The sequence below is a fragment of the Plecotus auritus genome, assembly GCF_963455305.1.
Source record: "Plecotus auritus genome assembly, chromosome: 5".
NCBI classification, from domain to species: Eukaryota; Metazoa; Chordata; class Mammalia; order Chiroptera; family Vespertilionidae; genus Plecotus; species Plecotus auritus.
The window spans coordinates 98197460-98217935 of record NC_137776.1 but is presented as its reverse complement, the minus strand read 5'-3'; the positions used below and the strand labels follow the sequence as shown (position 1 = coordinate 98217935).

At 49.1% G+C, this 20476-nt stretch overlaps 1 protein-coding gene across 1 annotated transcript in view; it reads left to right on the top strand.

Annotated features, from left to right (window-relative positions):
- Positions 1–5396, top strand: part of ERCC3 (ERCC excision repair 3, TFIIH core complex helicase subunit) — a 49695-nt gene extending 44299 nt beyond the window's left edge. The window contains exons 13-15 of the mRNA XM_080670462.1: positions 1176–1294; positions 3122–3274; positions 4990–5396. Coding sequence (XP_080526588.1) covers positions 1176–1294; positions 3122–3274; positions 4990–5121 — 404 coding nt within the window. The 3' untranslated portion in view covers positions 5122–5396. The remainder of the gene's footprint in view (positions 1–1175; positions 1295–3121; positions 3275–4989) is intronic.
- The last annotated feature ends 15080 nt before the right edge of the window (positions 5397–20476 follow it).

Below are 20476 nucleotides of genomic sequence, written 5' to 3'. Positions count from 1 at the left end.
TAAAAAAACATAAACTGGGCCACTTTAAAATGGAGCGGAGCTGCCATCCTGGGGGAGCTGCCATCCTGGAGGAGCTGCCATCCTCGGGGAGCTGCCTTACACATCGTACTCTCAAACCTCTGGATGTGAAAGCAGGGCAAAGTGACCTGCGGGCTGGGCCCAGCAGCCTGGCCTCCGGAAGAACTGTGTGCAAGGATACCCAGAGAGCAGGTGTCATGAGCACCAGACTGAACACTAAGCACATTGTCTAGAACCAGCGTCACTGTGTTAGCTCGTCTGCACCAGAGGAAAGCCTCCTCCTAGGCATGGAGTTGTCCCTCTCATAGATGAACACCCTGGCCTTGGTCTCCTACTCAGAACACTGTTTGGGCTTCTGCCTGAATATGTGCTTACCAGATAGCTTTTCTTTTTGATTTCAAATAAATTCTTGTTGCCTCTCACTTTGGCCTTCTATTATTTTATTTTAAAATTTTGATTCATTCACACTGGATGGCTCATTGTGTTGGCTGTTGTCCTTTTTTTTTAAGTCATTGATTTTTTAGAGAGAGGAAGGAGGGGGAGAGAGAGAGAAACATTGATCACTTGCCTTGTATTCAACCTGATGGGGTGTCGAACCCACAACCTGGGCATGTGCTCTGAGTGGGTATCGAACTGTGATCTCTTAGTTCATGGGTTGACCCTCAACCTTCGAGCCACACCGGCAGGCTATCTTATTATTGAGTTGTAATAGTTGTTCTTTTTTTTTTTTTTAATATATTTTTTTATTGATTTTTTACAGAGAGGAAGGGAGAGGGATAGAGAGCTAGAAACATCGATCAGCTGCCTCCTGCACACCTCCCACTGGGGATGTGCCCACAACCAAGGTACATGCCCTTGACCAGAATTGAACCTGGAACAAGGCCGCAGGCCGACGCTCTATCCACTGAGCCAAACCGGTTAGGGCTGTAATAGTTCTTTATGTAACCTAGATACAAGTCCTTTATCAGATATATACTTTGTAAATAGTTTCTTCCATTCTGTGGGTTTTTCAGTTTAATTTTGATGAAGTCCCCATGCAAAATCAGGGCAGTCGCCCTGCCTGCAGAACTCTCCCACCGCATTGATTGCTTTTGAGCTCTGGACCCTGAGTTCCTGCGTGCTCACAGCTCATGTCCTTTCTCCTGCCCTCTCCCCAGGGATGGTTGCAGAAGAGTACAACGCCTTCTTCTACTCGCTGGTCTCCCAGGACACACAGGAAATGGCTTACTCAACCAAGCGGCAGAGGTTCTTGGTAGATCAGGGTTATAGCTTTAAGGTATGTTTCCATTTGCTCTCTGGTCAAAGTAGGACCACAGCTTTTCTGTACTCGTGCTTCTAGGAGAAGTGGGGCCCTGTAGTGGGGCAGAGCTCAGGCGCGGCGCTGCCAGGCTGGGCACCCTCTGCAGACGCCCTCTGTGTGAATTGCAGGGGTCTGTGAGGGAACGCACTGCATAGATCCCCTCCTGCCCACCATCCCAGTGAATGGTCAAAGAACCTCTGAAGCAAGAAGCTGGAATCTGCTTAGTCACAATTTACAGTTGTCTTGTGCAAAGAACATTAGATGTTGGTGGGAAATGTGCAAGACTAAGAGGACTTGAGGTGCTAAGAAACTGTGGCCCTAAGTATGTTAATCTGAGTCCCGGGAGTTACTTTCTTAAGGGGCACTCCCTCCAGGTGCCTGGGACAGCTCTTGCCATAGTCAGCTGGTGAGTCTGAGCCTCAGTGGGCCTCACAGACATGAGAGCCACCCGGTCTACTACAAACCAGATATTTGAATAACTTGGGAAATTCTAAAGCTTTAGCTTTCATTTGCTGAGGCATTTTCTTTCCTGCTGACACAGATAGTAAGCTTATATCAGGGGTTAGTGTCCCAAGAGGTTTTGTTTGAGGGGTAGGGAGGGAGATGCTGGGAGCAGGGGACTAAGAGGACCACTAGGACTTGGTGTACAGGCTCCCAGGGTCTTGACTTGAGAGAGACTATGGTATGTTTTAACACAGATTCTGTTAGCAGCCTTAGACGAGAGGGTAGAGTGGTCTGACACCACCTCCCTTAGCCAGAGGCAGGGACACTTTCAGACGTCCCATGCTGGGCTGGAGGACAGGGCTCTTGGAACAGTTTTGAAGGCCTTGCAGCGTGGCCTTGGTTTATCTCGGTAAAGTGTGCTGCTGACAGCATTCCTGCTCTGGAACCCTGGGCGAGGTGGGGTCGCAGCAGCACAGGCTCAGGAGCGCTCTGGGTTCTCTGAAGAGTGAGCTTGACGAGGAGGCCCTGCCATGGGGTTGTCGATGTTGGTTGCAGCTTCTCTGTGTTCCTCACCTTTGGTGCTGCAGCGGAGAGCAGCGGCTCGGAGTTCCCAGAAGCATGACTCGAGGGGTGGGCCAGCCAGCGCAGAGGGGCCCCATGTTGTACTCCAGATCGTGGTCACCAGGAGAGCCAGCCACATCCTTGCTTCTAGGCATTTTCTTTTAATTAAAATTATGAGAAGAATCAGAGAGAGGAAAAAAGTTCCCTTTACATAATCAATCCAAGTTTTTTGCAGGGATAGGTAGGTAGGCCTTGTAGTAAGTTATCTGCAAAGAAATAAAAACCAAATGCACCAGGCTGGCATCCTGCTCTTTAGAAAAAATATCCTATAAATCTGTTCTTGACATTTTGTTATTTGTAAGTGCTTCCTCCTGCTGGGAGCCCTGGGTCCAAGCCAGGAGGTTGCAGCCCTTCTTGGGGGCAAGGGAGGAGGCAGCCGCTGTGCCTGTCAGCTCTGGTCCCCTTCATCTCCTGCTGCAGGATGGGAGAACTACCAGAGGGGCTTTAAAATTGCCAAGATCCTGCTGATCTGTAATGATCATTTAGCTGCCGTGGCTTGGGAGCAGATTTCTCTGGAATTTTCTTAGCATCTGTCTTGCAGTCATGGATTACTCTCTGTTTTGAAGGTGACTCCTAAAGCTAGTCTCTGGACTGCCCAAGGAGCCCCACTGCTAGCCACCTGCTCTGTGGGGCGCTCCATGGCCTGGGGGAGGGCAGTGACTGAGTAAATGAGGCCAGGAGAAGGTGGGGTAAGGAAGAGGAGATGGAATGAGTTGCCTGCTGGTTTTGGCTTTGCAGGTGATCACAAAGCTTGCTGGCATGGAGGAGGAAGAGTTGGCATTTTCAACGAAAGAAGAACAGCAGCAGCTCTTACAGAAAGTCCTGGCTGCCACTGACCTGGACGCTGAGGAAGAGGTTGTGGTAGGAGAATTTGGCTCGAAGTCCAGCCAGGTGAGTGAGTGGGTGAGGCTCCAAGTGTCCATTCTCCTGAAGGAATGAGCGTTTAGACACATACGTACCTTTCAATCTTATAGGTCATGTGGGAATGTGCCTATGCAGTTTTCTGAAAAACTTGTAGAGAGAATAGTAATGACCTGTTAACTTGTTGGTATGTGTCATTCTTTCTTTTTTTTTTAAAAAAAAAATGTTTTTATTGATTTTAGAGAAGGAAGGGAGAGGAAAAGTGGGATGGAAACATCAGTGATGAGAGAGTTATTGATGGATCAGCTGCCTCCTGCATGCCCCCCACTGGGGATTGAGCCCGAAACCTGGGCATGTGCCCTGACTGGGAATCAAACCGGTGACCTCCTGGTTCATAGGTTGATGCTCAACTACTGAGCCATGCTGGCTGGGCTGTATCATTCCTTCTGTACATACTGTTTTCATGGCTGAGCACATAGTGGCTGTAATTGGTCTCTTGCTCTGTTCACAAAACAGCCTGGTATGAACATTTGTTAGTATTTTTATGTTGGAGCCCAGGATGGCAAGCCTGGCCTCAGGTCTCACCAGGGTGGCTGCGCCAAGGAGTGTGACAGGCTGGGACGCCACTCTTGGCCTTGGGCAAGTCACTCATCACTGGTTTCCTCCTCAGCCACGGAGCTGAGTCTTCCAGCCTGTCAGACAAGTCTGAGGACCAACTCATGTAGTTTCAGTACTTACTATGAAAAAAATTTAGGTTCTGAAAAGACTCAACGTTTTATTTTGCAAATAATTATTGAATGCCTACTGTGTGTCAGGCAAATATAGGGCATAATAAATGAAAGTATCATTATGGAAAATTCTTAATCAGGCCCTGCAAGGCGAGAAGTGTGAGTTGGTGCTTTTGAAAGTAAACTGGAATTAGAGCCAAAAGGTGAGCAATGGTTGGAACAAGGAAAGGGAGAAGCAGTGTCACTTGGGGGCAGGGGGTGCTGCCCTCCCTGCAGCCTGAGACCCTTTCCCCTGGGACTGAGCTGGGGCTGGATCTCTGGACCCTGCAGGGAAGCCCTGGGGAAGCGTCTTGCGTCTGACAGAGTCAGTCCACCTACAGTGGGACCCCTGCGCCCACGCTGCTGGAGGCGCTGACCGGTGCCTGTCTGTTTCCTTTGCTGTGATGTGGTCCACGGGGTGGGCCGGACTCTGGGTTTCTGTTCATTCCACCCAGGCCTAGGCAAGTGTGCTGTCCCCCTGGAAGTGACGTCATTGATGCAGGCTTTCGTGTGTGCCCAAGGTCACGTGTCGCGTAGAGCCAGGCTCAGCACAGGGCCGCTGGCTTTCCACTTGCTTACAGCCTCATGGCGGGGCCTTAGGGAATTTTGAGGGACGTCTGTCCTCACTGTTAAAAAATTCTCTTCAGAACTTGTCATGAAGAGAGGCAGGGCAGCGTCAGGGTAAGTAAGGGACTCTGCAGCCAGCCTGCCTATGTGCCAGTCCTGTCCCTTTGAGAGCTGACTGCTCGCCTACAAGCTACTTAACCTCTGTGCGTCGGCCCCCTCCTCTTAAAGCGTGGGTTATGAAGGTGTGAGCCTGGATAAGTGAAAACTTGCCAACGCCTGTATACCGCTTAGAACCATGCCTGAGACATAGGGAGTGGTTGGTAGATGTGATGTTAAAAATAATGAGTCTTTAAACGGAAACGTTGTATCAAACTGTGATAAATGTTATCAAAGCTATGGGGTCCCCCACAGGTGTCTCGGCGCTTTGGGACCATGAGCTCCATGTCTGGGGCGGATGACACCGTGTACATGGAGTACCACTCGGCGCGGAGCAAGGCTTCCAGCAAGCACGTGCACCCGCTGTTCAAGCGCTTCCGGAAGTGATGCGGGGGGCCAGGTGGGCGAAGCAGCTCTCCTCCAGCGTTGGCCAGACTGATGTCAATGTAATATCTGACTGTTGAAGAAAATGCATAAGAACGTGGTTCTGTCTTCATGCGTTAGTCCAGGGTTTAAAAAAGTAGAGGACTCTTTTTGTGGTCTTTTCAGACCACTTTTCAAACTTGTTGGGGAGTGGTTGTTCCAATATATAAAATTTGCAATATTTAAGGTATGCTTTTCTTACTGTTCTCTTGAATAAACAAATGGACCATTGAACCACTCTTCGCTATGGATGTCCTTATTCTTGTCAGAGGCACGGGTCATGTCTGGGTGCTAACCCTCTATCAAGGCCACCCTTGTAGCAGGCAGAGCAGTGAGGTGGAGCCCTTCCCAGGGAGCTGCTGGGGTGCCGAGAAGAGACTTGTTCTTTGGTGTCGAAGTATTGGGGGACGGGGTACAGGGAAGAGCTTGAACAGCTTGCGTGCTCCCTGTTCCTGTTGAGCCCTGGGGGGTTCCACAGAGGCCAATTCAGGTAGGTCCTCTAGGTCCCCAAAGGCCATCACCCATGGGAAGCACAGTGCACTCAGCTCCTGATGGCGGATCTCTTATTCTCTCCAGTTGCATTTCTGATTTTTATGGGAGGCTGGATTCCTCTTTTAATAGCAGCTGAGTACCTTGAGCCTTTAGGAGCTAGTTCCTTTATTCTGAAAAGATGGGCTTTTTTTCTCTTGCTCCTGATATGAAAGAAAAGGTATTAAGGAAAAGACAAGACACAATTGCTCCCTAAAAGACGGCGCACACAGGCATCAGTCAGGAAGGAAACTCACTCTAATGTGCAGCAGCATTCCGGTGTGGGGTGTGCCGAGAGCCTGTGCCAGTGGCAGCCCCCTGACCCTGCGTCAGCATCTGCTCCCCAGCCTCCATGCCCTCACTCCATAGGCTGCTCCGCGAAAGTGCAAACCCTGGAAATGGCCCTGAGCAGTTGTACCTGAGGCCTGTGCAAAGGCCTGCAGACCTGCCTGTCCCTCCCCAGTGGGTGGGCACCTACTGCTTCCTTCTTCCCTAATCTAACGTTGAATTTGGTTCAAAGGACCAAAATCGGAGAGCTGCACAAGGGGCTGTAGAGGTTTGCGCAGGGCCCCTCGAGTTCCCCTGAGCACTGGTGAGCATGCCCAGGAAGGAGCTGCCTCAGTGGGAAGGAGCCACAGGACAAGGTTAGGGAGAGCTTACCCAGGGTTGGACTCCTGTGGAACAGGCAGGCCCCATTGTGACCCTGAAAAGCAGGGATGTTAAATCTCCGTTTTCTGTGTTCCGGAAAACAGTTTGTGCAAAGAGCCCCCCTTCCCATATGACTTAGATAAGAGACATGGGTGCCCCTTGGACTACCTGTGATAAGCCCGGACACAGACCTTCCAAATACCCATTCGTTGCCTCAAATGATCAGTTGACTTGTCTCCCCACTGATCAATTGGAACAAAATGCTTGTTACCCAAACTTTGGTTAGGCTTCTTCCGCCTGGCCCCAGGGTTTTGGCCCCAGGGTTTTGGCCCCCCTTGCAATAGCCCCTCCCGAGAACAGGCTGACTCGGTAAACTGACTAGCAGTGCCTCCCCGTCTGTCCTCCTTCCTGACATGCTTCCTCCTCGTTTCCTCCTCCCTGTAGAAGAACTCTGCCTAACCCTAAAGACATAGGTCTCAGAGTCAGCATGTTCTCCCTTGTGCAATAGCTGCCCCACCCCCTTCGAAATAATTCTTTCACATCAAGTCTCTCTTTACCAAATCTGGGTTTGTTTTTTATTTGACCCCATGTAACAAATTCCTATTTATTCTCTAAAAGTAAGTTGAGAGCATCTCCAGGAAGCCTTGCTCCTGCTCCTACCCCTGGTAGTATCCCCTGCTGTGCTATGTCCTTCATGCTCTCTCCCTCTTTCGGTTTTTACGTGTGTATCTTCTCAGTTTGAGTTTTATCCCTACCCCGATATCTGGCATATAGTAGCTACCCAATGATTATCCAGTTGGACACTTTGCAAAGCTTATGGACTTGAACACAGCAGCCCCGCCTGTTTATGCCTTAGGAAGGCTGTAAGATGTCCACTGGTGACACTCTACCCCGGGATCCTTCCTCCTGCTGGTCCCCGGAATCAGCCCTTACATCCAATGGCAGGGGGTTCGCAAGAACAAAGGACCAAAATCGGAGAGCTGCACAAGGGGCTGTAGAGGTTTGCGCAGGGCCCCTCGAGTCCCCCTGAGCACTGGTGAGCATGCCCAGGAAGGAGCTGCCTCAGTGGGAAGGAGCCACAGGACAAGGTTAGGGAGAGCTTACCCAGGGTTGGACTCCTGTGGAACAGGCAGGCCCCATGCCCACGGTGTGCTGATTAAGAATTGGGAGTGCACCGAACAGACTGTCAAATTACAGCGGGAAGGCTGGGGAGTGTTGGGGAGGGAGGGAAATAGATCAACCAAAGGACTTGGATGCATGCGTATAAGCACACCAATGGACACAAGACACTGGGGGGGTGGGATGAGGGCATGCGACAGGAGGTAGGGGAGGCTGGGGGAAGGTCAATGGGGGAAAAAAAAGGAGATATATGTACTAATATATGTAATACTTTAAACAATAAAAGAAAAAACATAAATTAGCTTAATATATATATAAAAAAAAGAATTGGGAGCGATATCTCTGCTGAGGAGTCTCCCTGAGGAGTGAGGTGTCCCAGGCCCTCACTGAGCTGCTCAGCTCAGAGCTCCAGTGCTGGGAATAGAAGTCTCCCTGACATGGTGAAACCTGTGGGGATTGCATCTGAGTGAGCGGGAAGGCTGCTGGAGACCGAGGCCCTGCAGTTCTTAAGGGCTCATCCACAGACTCAGACTCCTTGAGCTCCAGTGTACAGGCAGCAGCTCAAAACCACGAGAGACCTAGAGGAAGAAACTAAACTGGCCAGCTTCAGGGCAAGGGCTGGACGGAGAGGGGTCAGGACTGCTCTCTCCGAGGACAAAAGAGCTGGAAGGCACCAGTTGTTGAGCCCTCCCCCCCACCCAATGGACCAAGGGGGCGAGTGCCAAATCTGAGCTCTCTATCAATGAGTGGCTTTCCCACACAAGTGGCCCTTCTCTGCTCATGTTGCGGACTTTCCTAAAATCTTTCAAAGGTCTCTAAATCCCAAACAAGCCGTAGCTGGCCTCTGCATTTCTCATACCTCTTGCTAGGGAACCCCAAGTCCAACGCAAGCAATGATCGGTATCAACTGTCATTGTAACTTTATCAGGTAACCCAAGCCTGGCATACACAGTGGCCAGTCTCGGTTTGGAACATAAGCCTCCATTAAGTGGCACAAACCTGTCCCAAATGGCAGCTTGCCTCAGCTCACAGGGAGGTGTTCTAAGAGCGACACGAGCGGTAGCCAGCCTTGGTTTGCAGAACAGCTTCTTCCAAGCACCTCCAAGCCCAGCACAATGGCAGCCAACTGCAGAGCACTTTGTAGCTCCTCCCAGATGGCCTGAGCTAGGCACAAGCAGTTGCTAACATTGATCTACACCCAAACCCCTCCCACAAGGCTTCAGAACCAACACACCCAGTGGCCCGCTTCAGACCACAACGAAGTGCCAGCCACCAGCTCTACAAATGACATACCCAAAGGGTGGACTCAGCTGACACTAGAGCTCTGCAAAAGTGATTCTGCTCCATGGGGTCAGCCCCCACACAGCAGCTCTCCTGTTGCTGTCATGGCCAGCATTCACAGCTAGTCAGCCTGAGGGACAATGCCATCCATTGACATGCTAACAGCAGTCAAGGCTCAACTACAACAGGAGGGCACACACAACCCACACAAAGGACACCCTTGGAGCACCAGGCTCAGGTGACTAGGGAGACTGTCACTGGACCCCACAGGACGCCTACTGCTTAAGGTTATCCTGCTAAGATTGAGAGAAGCAAATTTACCTAATATATAGAAACAAACACGGGAGGCAGCCAAAATGAGGGGACGAAGAAGTTCCAAATGAAAGAACATGACAAAGTTTCAGAAAAAGAACTAAACTAAATGGAGACAAGCAATCTCTGAGATGCAGAATTTAAAATGTTGGTTACAAGGTTGTTCAAGGGACTTAGGGGTAGAATAGATAAACTCAATGAAAACTTCAACAAGAGATAGTAAGCATAAAAAAGGTCTAGAAACAAAAAAGAACCAACCATAAATGAAGAATACAGTAACTGAAAGAAAGAATACACTAGAGGGAATCAACAGTAGATTTAAGGAAGCAGAGGGCTGAGTAGATAATCTGAAACCAGGAATAGATGAAACTTTCTCAAACCCATGTAGGGCATCTACAGGAAAACCTACAGCTAGCATCACATTTCATGTCGAAAGATGGAATGCTTTCCTGCTAAGATTAGGTACAAGGCAAGCATGTCCATTTCACTCCTTTTATTTGGCATTGTCCTGGAGGCTCTAGCCAGTGCAATAAAAGAAAGAAAAAAAGTAAAAGTAATACAGACTGGAAGGAAAGAAAATAAACTATCCTTACTTACAGATTAATTGATTATTTATATAAAAAACCTCATGGAATGTACAGAAAAAGCTCCTAGGACTAATGAATGAATTTGCATGGTTTCAGGATATAATATCAACATATAACAGTTATTACAAACTAGCACCAAAAAATTGAAACAAAAATACTATACAATAGCAAAAAATATGAAGTGCTTAGGGATAATATGACAAAATATACTAATTCTGCTTACCTTATATATTAAATCTACTAGAGGCCCGTTGCATGAAAATTCATGCACTGGAGGGGGGTGTCCCTCAGCCCGGCCTGCCCCCTCTCACAGTCCGGGAGCCCTCAGGGGCGGGAGGTGACCTGGCGATCAGGGGAAGGCAATGCCCCTATCACACCTCTGCTGCTGCCACTGCTGGTAGCGCAAGCCTCGGCCAGCCCTGGTAACCTGAAACTCGGGTGACCCTGGACGGCTGGGCAGCTGCCATCTGAGGCTTGCCTGTGTCTCGGGCCGGCCCTGGGTGGCTGGGGGGCTGAGGGGACTCTGGAGGCAGCCGTGCGCCTGCTGCCCTGGCGGGGCTGAGGGGACTGGGCGCCGCCATCTTGTGGCTGTGGGCGCCACCATCTTTGAGGGCGGGGAAGTCAGTATATTCCCTACTTATTGGTTGTGGGCACCGCCATCTTTGAGGGCAGGACAGTCAATTAGCATATTCCCTCCTTATGGCTGTGGGCGCCGCCATCTTTGCAACGGCATGAGGGTCAATTAGCATATTCCCTCTTTATTAGATAGGATTTTAAATCACAATATTAACCAGGTGTTTTTATGGAAATTTACAAGCTAATTATGGAATAAATATCAAAGAGTAAAGAAACAAAAACATTAAAGATAATTTATAAGACTGCTGTATGCATTGGAACAGAAAATGTCATGAATGGAATGAAATAGAAAGCCTAGAAAAAGGCTCATTGTTGAAATTTTGATCTGTGATAGAAGTAGCATGATGTGAGTGTCTATACACACCTCATGCTTATACATGCATTTAGTATCTTACCTAATAATAGAGAAACATGTAAATTGACCGTACCTCCGCTACGCCCATGGCCAATCAGAGTGAGTATGCAAATTAACCCAACAAAGATGGCGGTTAATTTGCATACATACCTGGGTCCCGGGAACCTCCTCGGCACCCAGGTCACTCCCAGCCGGCCATCGGAGAGGGGTTGCGCCCTTCCCAAGCCTAAAGCCTGGGGCAGAGGCTTTAGGCTTGGGCAGGGGCCGAGCCTGGGATCGGAGGGAAGGGGAAAAAATCAATGGAAACATATCCTCAGGTGAGGATAAAAAGAAAAATAAAGAAATGTCAGATCCTGTGAAAGACACATCTTGAAAATGCTTAAAGAAAGTTGTCATTTTTTTCATGGTGAAGAGACTGGAGTCCGTGTTGATGAAAATACCTTGGCGGCTGCGGTGACTGGCAGTGGCTGCAGCAGCGGGGTGATGGGGCTGGCGCCTTCCCCTGATCAGCCCGGTCGCCTCCTACAAAGGGAGGCCAGACTGCAGCTTAGGTCTGCTCCCAACGGGCAGTGGGCCTAAGCCATCAGTAGGACATCCCCTGAGGGCTCCCAGTGTGTGAGAGGGGGCAGGCTGGGCTGAGGGACCCCTCCCCAGTGCACGAATTTCGTACACCGGGCCCCTAGTTATCTAATATTTCCCTACCTCTTTCCCTCCCTCCCTCTTTATTTCTTTCTTCGCCTTTCCTTCCCTACATTTATCTATTATCTATTATCTATCTATCTATCCTCTTTCATCTATCTATATCTATCTATCATCTAATCAGCTATCATCTATCCACCTCCCTATGAGTTCACATTAAAACCTGTAATTCTCATTCACCACACAACGTTTACTTTATCCTTCTTTTCATGTTACACTTCTTTCTCTGACGGTGAGAAATTGCTCCCATTCAGACAACATCTTTATTTGCTTGGTCCTAGAATGCACGTCAGGTGGTTCCAGAAGTGTTAACTTTTGATTCTGTGGAAAAGCAGTTTCGTAATTAGAGTTCAGTGTTTGTGTGTGAGACTGGCACCGCTGCGGGAGACTGGCACCGCTGCGGGAGACTGGCACCGCTGCGGGAGACTGGCACTGCTGCGGGAGACTGGCACAGCTGCGGGAGACTGGCACCGCTGCAGGAGACTGGCACCACTGCGGGAGACTGGCACAGCTGCGGGAGACTGGCACCGCTGCGGGAGACTGGCACCGCTGCGGGAGACTGGAAGCCGCTGCTGTGGGAGACTGGCGCTGCATGTGTTGAAGGCGGGTCTGGGGTGAAAGTGCTCACTAGGAAAGGAATAGGTTGGATGCAAACAAATGATCTTTTACTTTTTGCTCTGTTTTTCTCTGCCCAGTTTTTTATCTGGAATTTTTCCTCTCTGATGAGATCTCCACAGTGGATCTTCACTAATAATGAGAGCTGCTGCCTGACAAATTTTTCATCCTAAGGAAGGTTTTCTCAGAGATACGGAGATCTCAGTGTGGAACGTCTATGTTCTTTAGGCCATCCTGTGTTCTCCCTAGTAAATAAGACAGGCATGCATGGGATGGAGGTAAGAGGCTTGGTGAATTTCCCAGGTCAAATAGTAAGGCACCGCCTGGGAAGACCAGCCCCTGGGCCTCAGCTCCGGGACCTTAGAAGAACCCACGCGACATCGCTCCGCCAGTGCCAGGGCGCGGCTCAGGGACCATTTCTCCGCTCCCTCCGAGGCTGTGGGCGGAGGCCCAGCTGCGCACACAATGCTGCTGCGTGTGTGGCCATGCAGCCCAAGGTCTGGTTTTGATCCTGATTGCCCTGAGTCAGGTGTGGAGGTGACTGAACCTTGGTAACTGCCCATTTCTTCATCTGCAAAATAGGGATGCTTATGAGAACTAGGAAACTGTGTAAAGAGCTCTGCATAATGCTTGACATATAGTAAATGCTCAATAAACAATAGTTATCATTTTAACACGTTTCCTCCCACAGTTCAAAGGAGAAAGGTTAGTTTTCAGTAGCTCTGTCTCACGTCGAATGCCTTGCTGGCAGACAACACTCCTCAGCATTCCAGGGCCTCCCTCTCCTGGCTTCAGGGCTCACTCTCAATGCCAAGAGCCTTCCAGGACAGCGGAAACCTAAAAGGCTCTTCCCATGGTCTAATCAGGACCGCAGGCCTCCCTGGAGTCAGAGTGATTTTGTAGAGAAACACCCATTCTTGCTCTAGGTCAGTGGTCGGCAAACTGCGGCTTGAGAGCCACATGCGGCTCTTTGGCCCCTTGAGTGTGGCTCTTCCACAAAATACCACGGCCTGGGCAAGTCTATTTTAAAGAAGTGGCATTAGGAGAAGTTTAAGTTTAAAAAATTCGGCTCTCAAAAGAAATTTCAATCGTTGTACTGTTGATATTTGGCTCTGTTGACTAATGAGTTTGCCGACCACGGCTCTAGGTGGAGAACTGCGGCCTTCAAATGCCTTATAGCTAAAACCACACCAGTGTAATGGAGGAGTGGAACCCTGAGACCCAGAAATACCTGAGCTGAGAGTCGACCAGAGGTCTGCTTCTCTTCTGCTTCCAGCAGCACGTCTGTCCTGGCAGCACCCCATGCTGAGACCAGAGGCTCCAAGCCCCTGCTCTGCTCCTTGGGAAGCCCCACCATGGGAACGTGGGAGGGAGGTCGGGCATGTCGCCCTCCATGCTGCAGTTCTTGGTACTCACCGGCACCCCGTGCCTGGCCCAGCACCTGTCACCTTTGCACCATCTCTGTCCAGCAGTCAAGGAGGGTGCAGGCCAGGAGTCAGCCTGGAGAGCTGGCTGTGCAACATGTGGGGCCAGGCCCCCCTGCTAAGACCTAGTGTGGGCAGCATCCTGCCATGCGGTGCTCTGAGCCCAGGCTGCACAGCACCCGCTCTCTCACTCCCAGCTGTGTGACTTGGACAGGTGGTCTCTCCTATCTGAGCTTCATTTTCTCACCTGAAGAGGAGGAACAATAAAATGTTGATGGAGACCTTATTTCATATGGTTCTGGGTGATTGGAAAATGTTACCTCATTCTTAGTCACCGAGCTTCTTTGGGCCTCAGTTTCCACATATATAAAATGGGGATCATAATCCTGTATCTGTACACCCTCAGAGTTAAGGCAGAAAGCGTCAGAGGCCTATCTGAAGATGTCACGGGCAGGGTGTGCATAGAAGACAGATGCAAAGTGGAATGGAAAGAAAAGGAACGGTGATGGGGAGCGACTGCACAGGCAGAGAAGCAGCCAGACGTTATCTGTGCAGGAGGAGGGTGAGAAGGGAGGGGGAGGCTCAGGAGTGGGTGCAGTGCTAGGCAGCACACACCCTGTTCTGGTCTTGCTGGTGCACCTCGCTTTGCTGGAGAACCGTGGCCCCAGCATGTGGCGCTCGGCCTACGAATTAGTTGACCAGATGAAACTAAAACATGATAAACCAGCCGAGAAAGGCAGAACGGCTTCGAGGGCATGAGAGGGCACTGCAAATCCAGCATTCTCATTATTATAAATTTATTCACACAAAAACCTGTTCATGAATGTTTACCTTGACTTTATTCATAATCAACAAAAACTGGAAACATCCCAAATGTCCCTAATTTATCAGAATGACTGAAAAGCTATAATACATCCCTATAATGGAGTACAATGCAGCCATGAAAAGGAACAAACTACTGGTAATGACAAAGCATAGTTAATCCTACAGCATTGTGCTAAGTGAAAGAAGCAGACCCAGGAGACTATGTACTGTGTGATTGCATTGATAGGATATTTTGGAAAAGGCAAAAATATAGGGGCCTCACTGGGGTTGACTATAAAGGAGCATAAAGGAATTTTTTGAGGTGATGAACCTATTTGATATTTTGACTGAGGGGGTAGTTGCACAACTAACTGTATGTGTGAATTAAGGCTCATAAAACTACACCAAAAAGAGTCAATTTAAAATTAGACTTCAAAAAGGGGACAGAAGATGGCGGCGTAGGTAAACACCTAAACTGCTGCCTCGCACAACAATTTCAAAACTACAACTAAAAGACAAAGCGTCTATCACCCAGAACCACGGGGAAGCTGGCTGAGTGGAAGTTCTACAACTAGAAGGAAAGAGAAAAGAGCATTGAGACGTGCACAAGCGCTGAAAAGCTGAGGTACGGAGGCGTGTGTATCGGGCTGGCGGCGGGCGACTGGGAGCGCTGCTTTTTTTCAACCCAAAGGGAGACAAGCTCCTGATTACTCCGAACTCCAGTTTCTGGGGAGACACGGGGGACCCAAACTCCTATGGGGAGAAGCTGGACTGTCTGCCATCGGGTCGGAAAGTGAGGGTGGCTTCCTTGCAGAGGTGCGCGCAAGAATAATTGTTTACTGTGTTGGGGCGCGGGACGCAGGGACGCGGTAGGAGACGCAGAGCCAGCTTACTGGCAGCCATCGCTGTTTGCCACACCCTAGCCTAGTGACACCCTGAGACCCCGCCCTGCACAACCTACAAACCCACCCAAGCTCCAAGCAGTGGCTTTAGCATATGAATGACCTGCCCTATCACAGCTTAACACAGCAAACTTGCAGCCTGGGTCAGACAGCTCCAAAACCTCCAAACCCTAAGCAAAGAGGAGAAAAACTGTAGTTCTCGCTGAAGAGCCTGCTGGGTGGCCTCAGACAGTAGCTGACCTGCACCCCATTGGAGATCCAGAAGCCAGTGTACCTAGTGGTAAGTGTGAGACACCAGATTTCAACTCCTCACATCCATAAGTGACACATTCAAGAGGCAGACTCAGTGAGCACCAAAGCCCCACTGAAACAAGTCCTGCACCATAAGTGTGTCTCCAGCACAGCAGTTCTTCCATTATAGATACAGCGGGTCCTCACAGCCAATTGGCCTGGAGGTCAATTCCTCCCAGTGTACCAACAGCAATCAAGGCTTAACTACACCAAGACTTTGCACTCAGCCCACAAAGGGGTGTACCAAGAGCGTCCACCTCAGGTGATTGGGGAGGCTGAGCTACTGGCCCCTATAGGTCACCTACCACACAAAGCCACTCCATCAACACAGGGAAGCAGCAAAATGCAGAGACAAAGAAACATGTCACGAATGAAAGAAGTGGAGGAAAGCAAACTACTGGACGACATAGAGTTCAGAACCACATTTATAAGGTTACTCAAGAATCTTCTAAAAACCGCCGAGATACTTGAGACCTCTGAGGAGCTTAGTGAGACCTTCCAGGACCTTAATGAGAATGCCAAAAAAAAAAAAAAAAAAAAAAAGAAAAAAAAAAAAAAGGAAAAGGACCAGTCAGAAATTAAGCATACACTGTCTGAAATAAAGAATATACACATTCAACTGTAGATCAAAGGACCCCAAGAATCAAACCAAAGATCTGAAATATGAGGAAACAAAAAACACCCAACCAGAAAAACAAAAAGAAAAAGAATCCAAAAATATGAAGATAGTGTAAGGAGCCTCTGGGACAACTTTAAGCATACCAACTTCCAAATTTTGGGGGTGCCAGAAGAAGAGAGAGAGCAAAATATTGAAAACATATTAGAAGAAATAATGACAGAAAACTTTCCCTACCTGGTGAAAGAAATAGACTTACAAGTTCAGGAAGCGCACAGAACCCCATACAAGAGGAATCCAAAGAGGACCACACCAAGACACATCATAATTAAAATGCCAAGGGCAAAAGACAAAGAGAGAATCTTGAAAGCAGCAAGAGAAAAACAGTTAATTACCTACAAGGGAGTGCCCATACGACTGTCAGCTGATTTCTCAATAGAAACTATGCAGGCCAGAAGGGAGTGGCAAGAAATATTCAAAGTGATGAACAGCAAGAACCTACAACCAAGATTACTCTACCCAGCAAAGCTATCATTCAGAGTTGAAGGTCAGATAAAGAGCTTCACAGACAAGAAAAAGCTAAAGGAGTTCATCACCACCAAACCAGGATTACATGAAATGCTGAAGGGTATTCTTTAAGAAGAGGAAGAAGAAGAAAAAGGTAAAGATAAAAATTATGAACAACAAAATGACATCAAATACATACCTACCAACAAGTGAATCTAAAAATCAAGTGAATAAAAAATCTGAAGAACAGAATGGACTGGTGAATATAATAGAATCAGGGACATAGAAAGGGAGTGGACTGACAATTCTCAGGGGGAAGGGGGTGTGAGGGGTGCGGGAAGAGATTGGACAAAAATCTTACACCTATGGATGAAGACAGTGGCAGGGGGTAAGGGCATGGGGTGGGGTGAGGAATTAGGTGGAGTGGAGCTATGGGGGAAAAAAAGAGGAACACCTGTAATAATCTGAACAATAAAGATTTATTTAAAAAAAATAAAATTATACTTCAATGGACAAAGAACATGGGAATTGGTGTCCAAACAGACTAGTTCACATTTTAATCAACTTCTCTTGGTCTCCCCTACAGCTTTTAGCTTAGTGATTTCCACACACTAGGGACCCAACACTTATGCATCACCACAAATTAATATCATCCAATTCTGGGGATGATGAAATACATCAATATGATGTTTCCAATATCCACAGAAATCTAGAATTGCTATCAGAGAATGTGTGTGAAAAGGCAGGGCAAGTAGGAAAAAAGAGTGCTGGACTAGGTGTTGGGAAAACTAGAATTATCCTGGCCGCTTGCCTGCTGCATGGTCTTAGGCAAGTCACTCTAATGATCTCTAATTATCAGTCACTGATGGGTCTCATCAAAGGGTTGTGGAGCAGGTCAAGTAAAAATAATGTATGCTGTAAACCATGAAGTATTGTACACAAATCAGATATTAGTGTTGTTATTGTATTTTGCATATATTTGTATTTTGAATGTAGGTATCAGGATTTAAGCAACACATCTAAGCAAAGAATCCTAAAGTGAAACACCATCCTTTACCCTTTTCAGTTTAAATGGAAAGTTGATGCTCTCAAAACAAAATGAAAGCAGTTTATAAGCCATAATAATATAAACTTTGCAAGTTACTTAATCTATTTGCTATTTGTCGTCAACCAAAGGTTGTTGTTACCAATTCAACGCCAACAGGAATCTGCAATTTGGGATGCAAACAGCTGAATTGTGTACCAGCTTGGTTGTGGGAGAGCTTGGCTGTGTGGCCCAGCACGGCTGTGGGGAGCTCAGGGCTGTGGGCCCCGGGTGAGGCAGCTCTGGCCTGCAAGACAGCTCCATTCTTCTCTGCTGTTGCAGCTCCATCAGGGAAACAGTCTGATGGGAAGGGGAAGTGCACTTCGTTAGTCAGAGGGGATTCTGACTTATGTAGAGCATCCTTGATTGACCCATTTCTATGCAAATAAGAACTCAGAATCCTGGGTTTGACTGATCCAAAAAGCACTGTCCTCATTAGTTGGAATGGAGCCACTCTTATTGGTTGGTAAAATGCAGACAAGCATAGCTGTGCAGCCGGGATTGGGTGGGGAAAGTCTTTTATTTTTATTTTTATTTTTATTATTATTTTTTATTTTAAAAATATATTTTATTGATTTTTTACAGAGAGGAAGAGAGAGGGATAGAAAGTTAGAAACATCGATGAGAGAGAGACATCGATCAGCTGCCTCCTGCACGCCCCCTACTGGGGATGTGCCCGCAACCCAGGTACATGCCCTTGACCGGAATCGAACCTGGGACCCTTTAGTCCACTGGCCGACGCTCTATCTACTGAGCCAAACCAGTTAGGGCATGGGTGGGGAAAGTCTTAATTCTATTGTTTGAATTTGGACCCAGGAGCTCTCTTACCAGGGCTGGCCCAGCCCCTGGAGCCACTGCAGGCAGCTTTCGTGGAAAGGCAGCATGAGAGGCCTTTGCAAACAGCACTGCTAGATCTGGTTATGAATTTCAGTCCAATTAACCACGAGGAGTTCTTTTTGGAAGCTCTAGTGTCCTTGGGGTCAGCAGTTACAAGGGAATTTGTTTGGCAAAAATATGTCTCTGAAGTACATGTGTCCTGTGCACAGGGCTTGGAAGGATCAGGGCCACACGGGCAGGCGGGCCAGCTCCAGGCGCCTCTTAGGACGACAGGAGGAAGCCCCGAGTCCTTAGCGGTTCACACCCTAGTCCTGTTCTGTGGACAGTGGGGCACAGATTGCTTAAGCGACAGGGAAGTCATTTGTAATGTCACGTCATGTTCTATCACTGCAGGAAAAGCTCCACGTAGCGAGCAGGAGATTTATGGTTTATATCCTTTAGTGGTGGGGACAGAAATTTGTTTTGACATTTTTAGGGTCATTCCGTGCCGGCTCTGTGTTAGGAATCCAACCATGAGTAGACACAAGCCCAGTGCTCAAGGTGATAGTTTTAGAAGGAGGCTGGGAAATGTGTGAGAGCAAGCAAGAGCGGCCTGGGCTGGCAGGTTCCAGATCTATGGCAGAGAGCAGAGCTGGGCTGTGTGCACCCGCAGCCTTCTGGAACCTTGTTTCCAATGGAGACAATAGGCTGTCAGGGCGACTTCAGTGTTTGATGCTTTGAGAGTTTTGCTATTAGTGTAAGTGGATTATCTCCGTTACTGAGCCGATCACATATAAAGCTCCCACTCTTCGCAGTCAGGTATTCCAGAAAGGGGCTCTGCCAGAATGAATCTCTGAGTCTTCGAGACCGAGGGCCTCACCCTGAGCCCTGACTAATTCACTAGGGAAATGCGACTGACTGTGCAGAGGAAGAGAAAGGCATGTGCTGACTCACCCAGCGGAGAGGGCAGGGTTGGCAGATGCCCTGTTGGCACAGTGGGGCCCAGGGCCTCGAATGAAGGTGTCAGGGCTCTCCTTCGCAGGGGAAGCCCTCCGAGGTACCCTCTGTGTGTGATGGGAGGAATGGCTCGGAGGTGATACTGTTATTAATCATAGAAAAGAAGCAGAGGGAGGCCAGACATGCTAGGCGTGCCATTTGGGCAGCTTCCCCAGAACCAGCCCGTCTCCTGCAGAATCACTGGGAGAAGGGGTCCAACCAAGGGGAGACGGACACGTATGCAGTGACGTTGGGGTGACGAGGGACGGTACTTGCCTGTCAGTCATGCCTGGGGAACCATGAATTGGCCAGGATAGGCGGAGACAGTGCAGCCTGTGACACTTTGGAAACACGTAAGCTCCCAAACAAAGGAGTTTGCTCCCTGCGCCTCTTGGATTGGGGTCCCTCTTGGTTTCCTTGCACTCACCCTGCGGATCCCCTGCCATAGCTGAGGCAGTGCAGCTGGAACACAAGTTAAGCAGCCGACATTGGATTGTTTGGTGCAGACACTGACCAGAGCCCCTGAGCCCCGGCTGCTTCTGGCCCTGCTGCGGCCCCGCTCCACGTCTTCCTTGGCAGGACCCGGGGAATGAGGCCCTGGAAACGCAGGGGTTTGATTCCACAGAAATAAAGCTCTCCACGGCCCCTCCTGCCAGTAGCACAGGGGCTCACAGATTGCAATGCCCACCTGAGAGTGTCCCTGGACAGGCCCGGGGCCTCTGGCCAGTCTGGGGTGAAGGCCTGGGCAGCCAGCCCTCCAAACCACTGGGATCAAGCAGGGCAGCTCTGAAGTGGGGAGGGCGGTGGCTTTCCCAAGAGAGAGACACTGAGCAAACATACTCATGTCCTCCAAGGCCGACAGCCACAGCCTGCCCTGCAGCCCTTCTCGGAGCTCCTGCGAAGCCTCCTTCTTGTCATGGAGAACACCGCTAGGCTCCAGGGCAGGGCATCGAACGAACCGAGGCAAGGCCGTCCTCTGCAAGCAGCAGGGTGCGCGCCGAGTCTGCACCCCTGTATGCCAAGCAGGGGTGGGGAACCCGGAAGCTGACTGGGTTTCCAACGTTAACTTTGCCTCTACTAACCTCACTCTTCTGTCGGT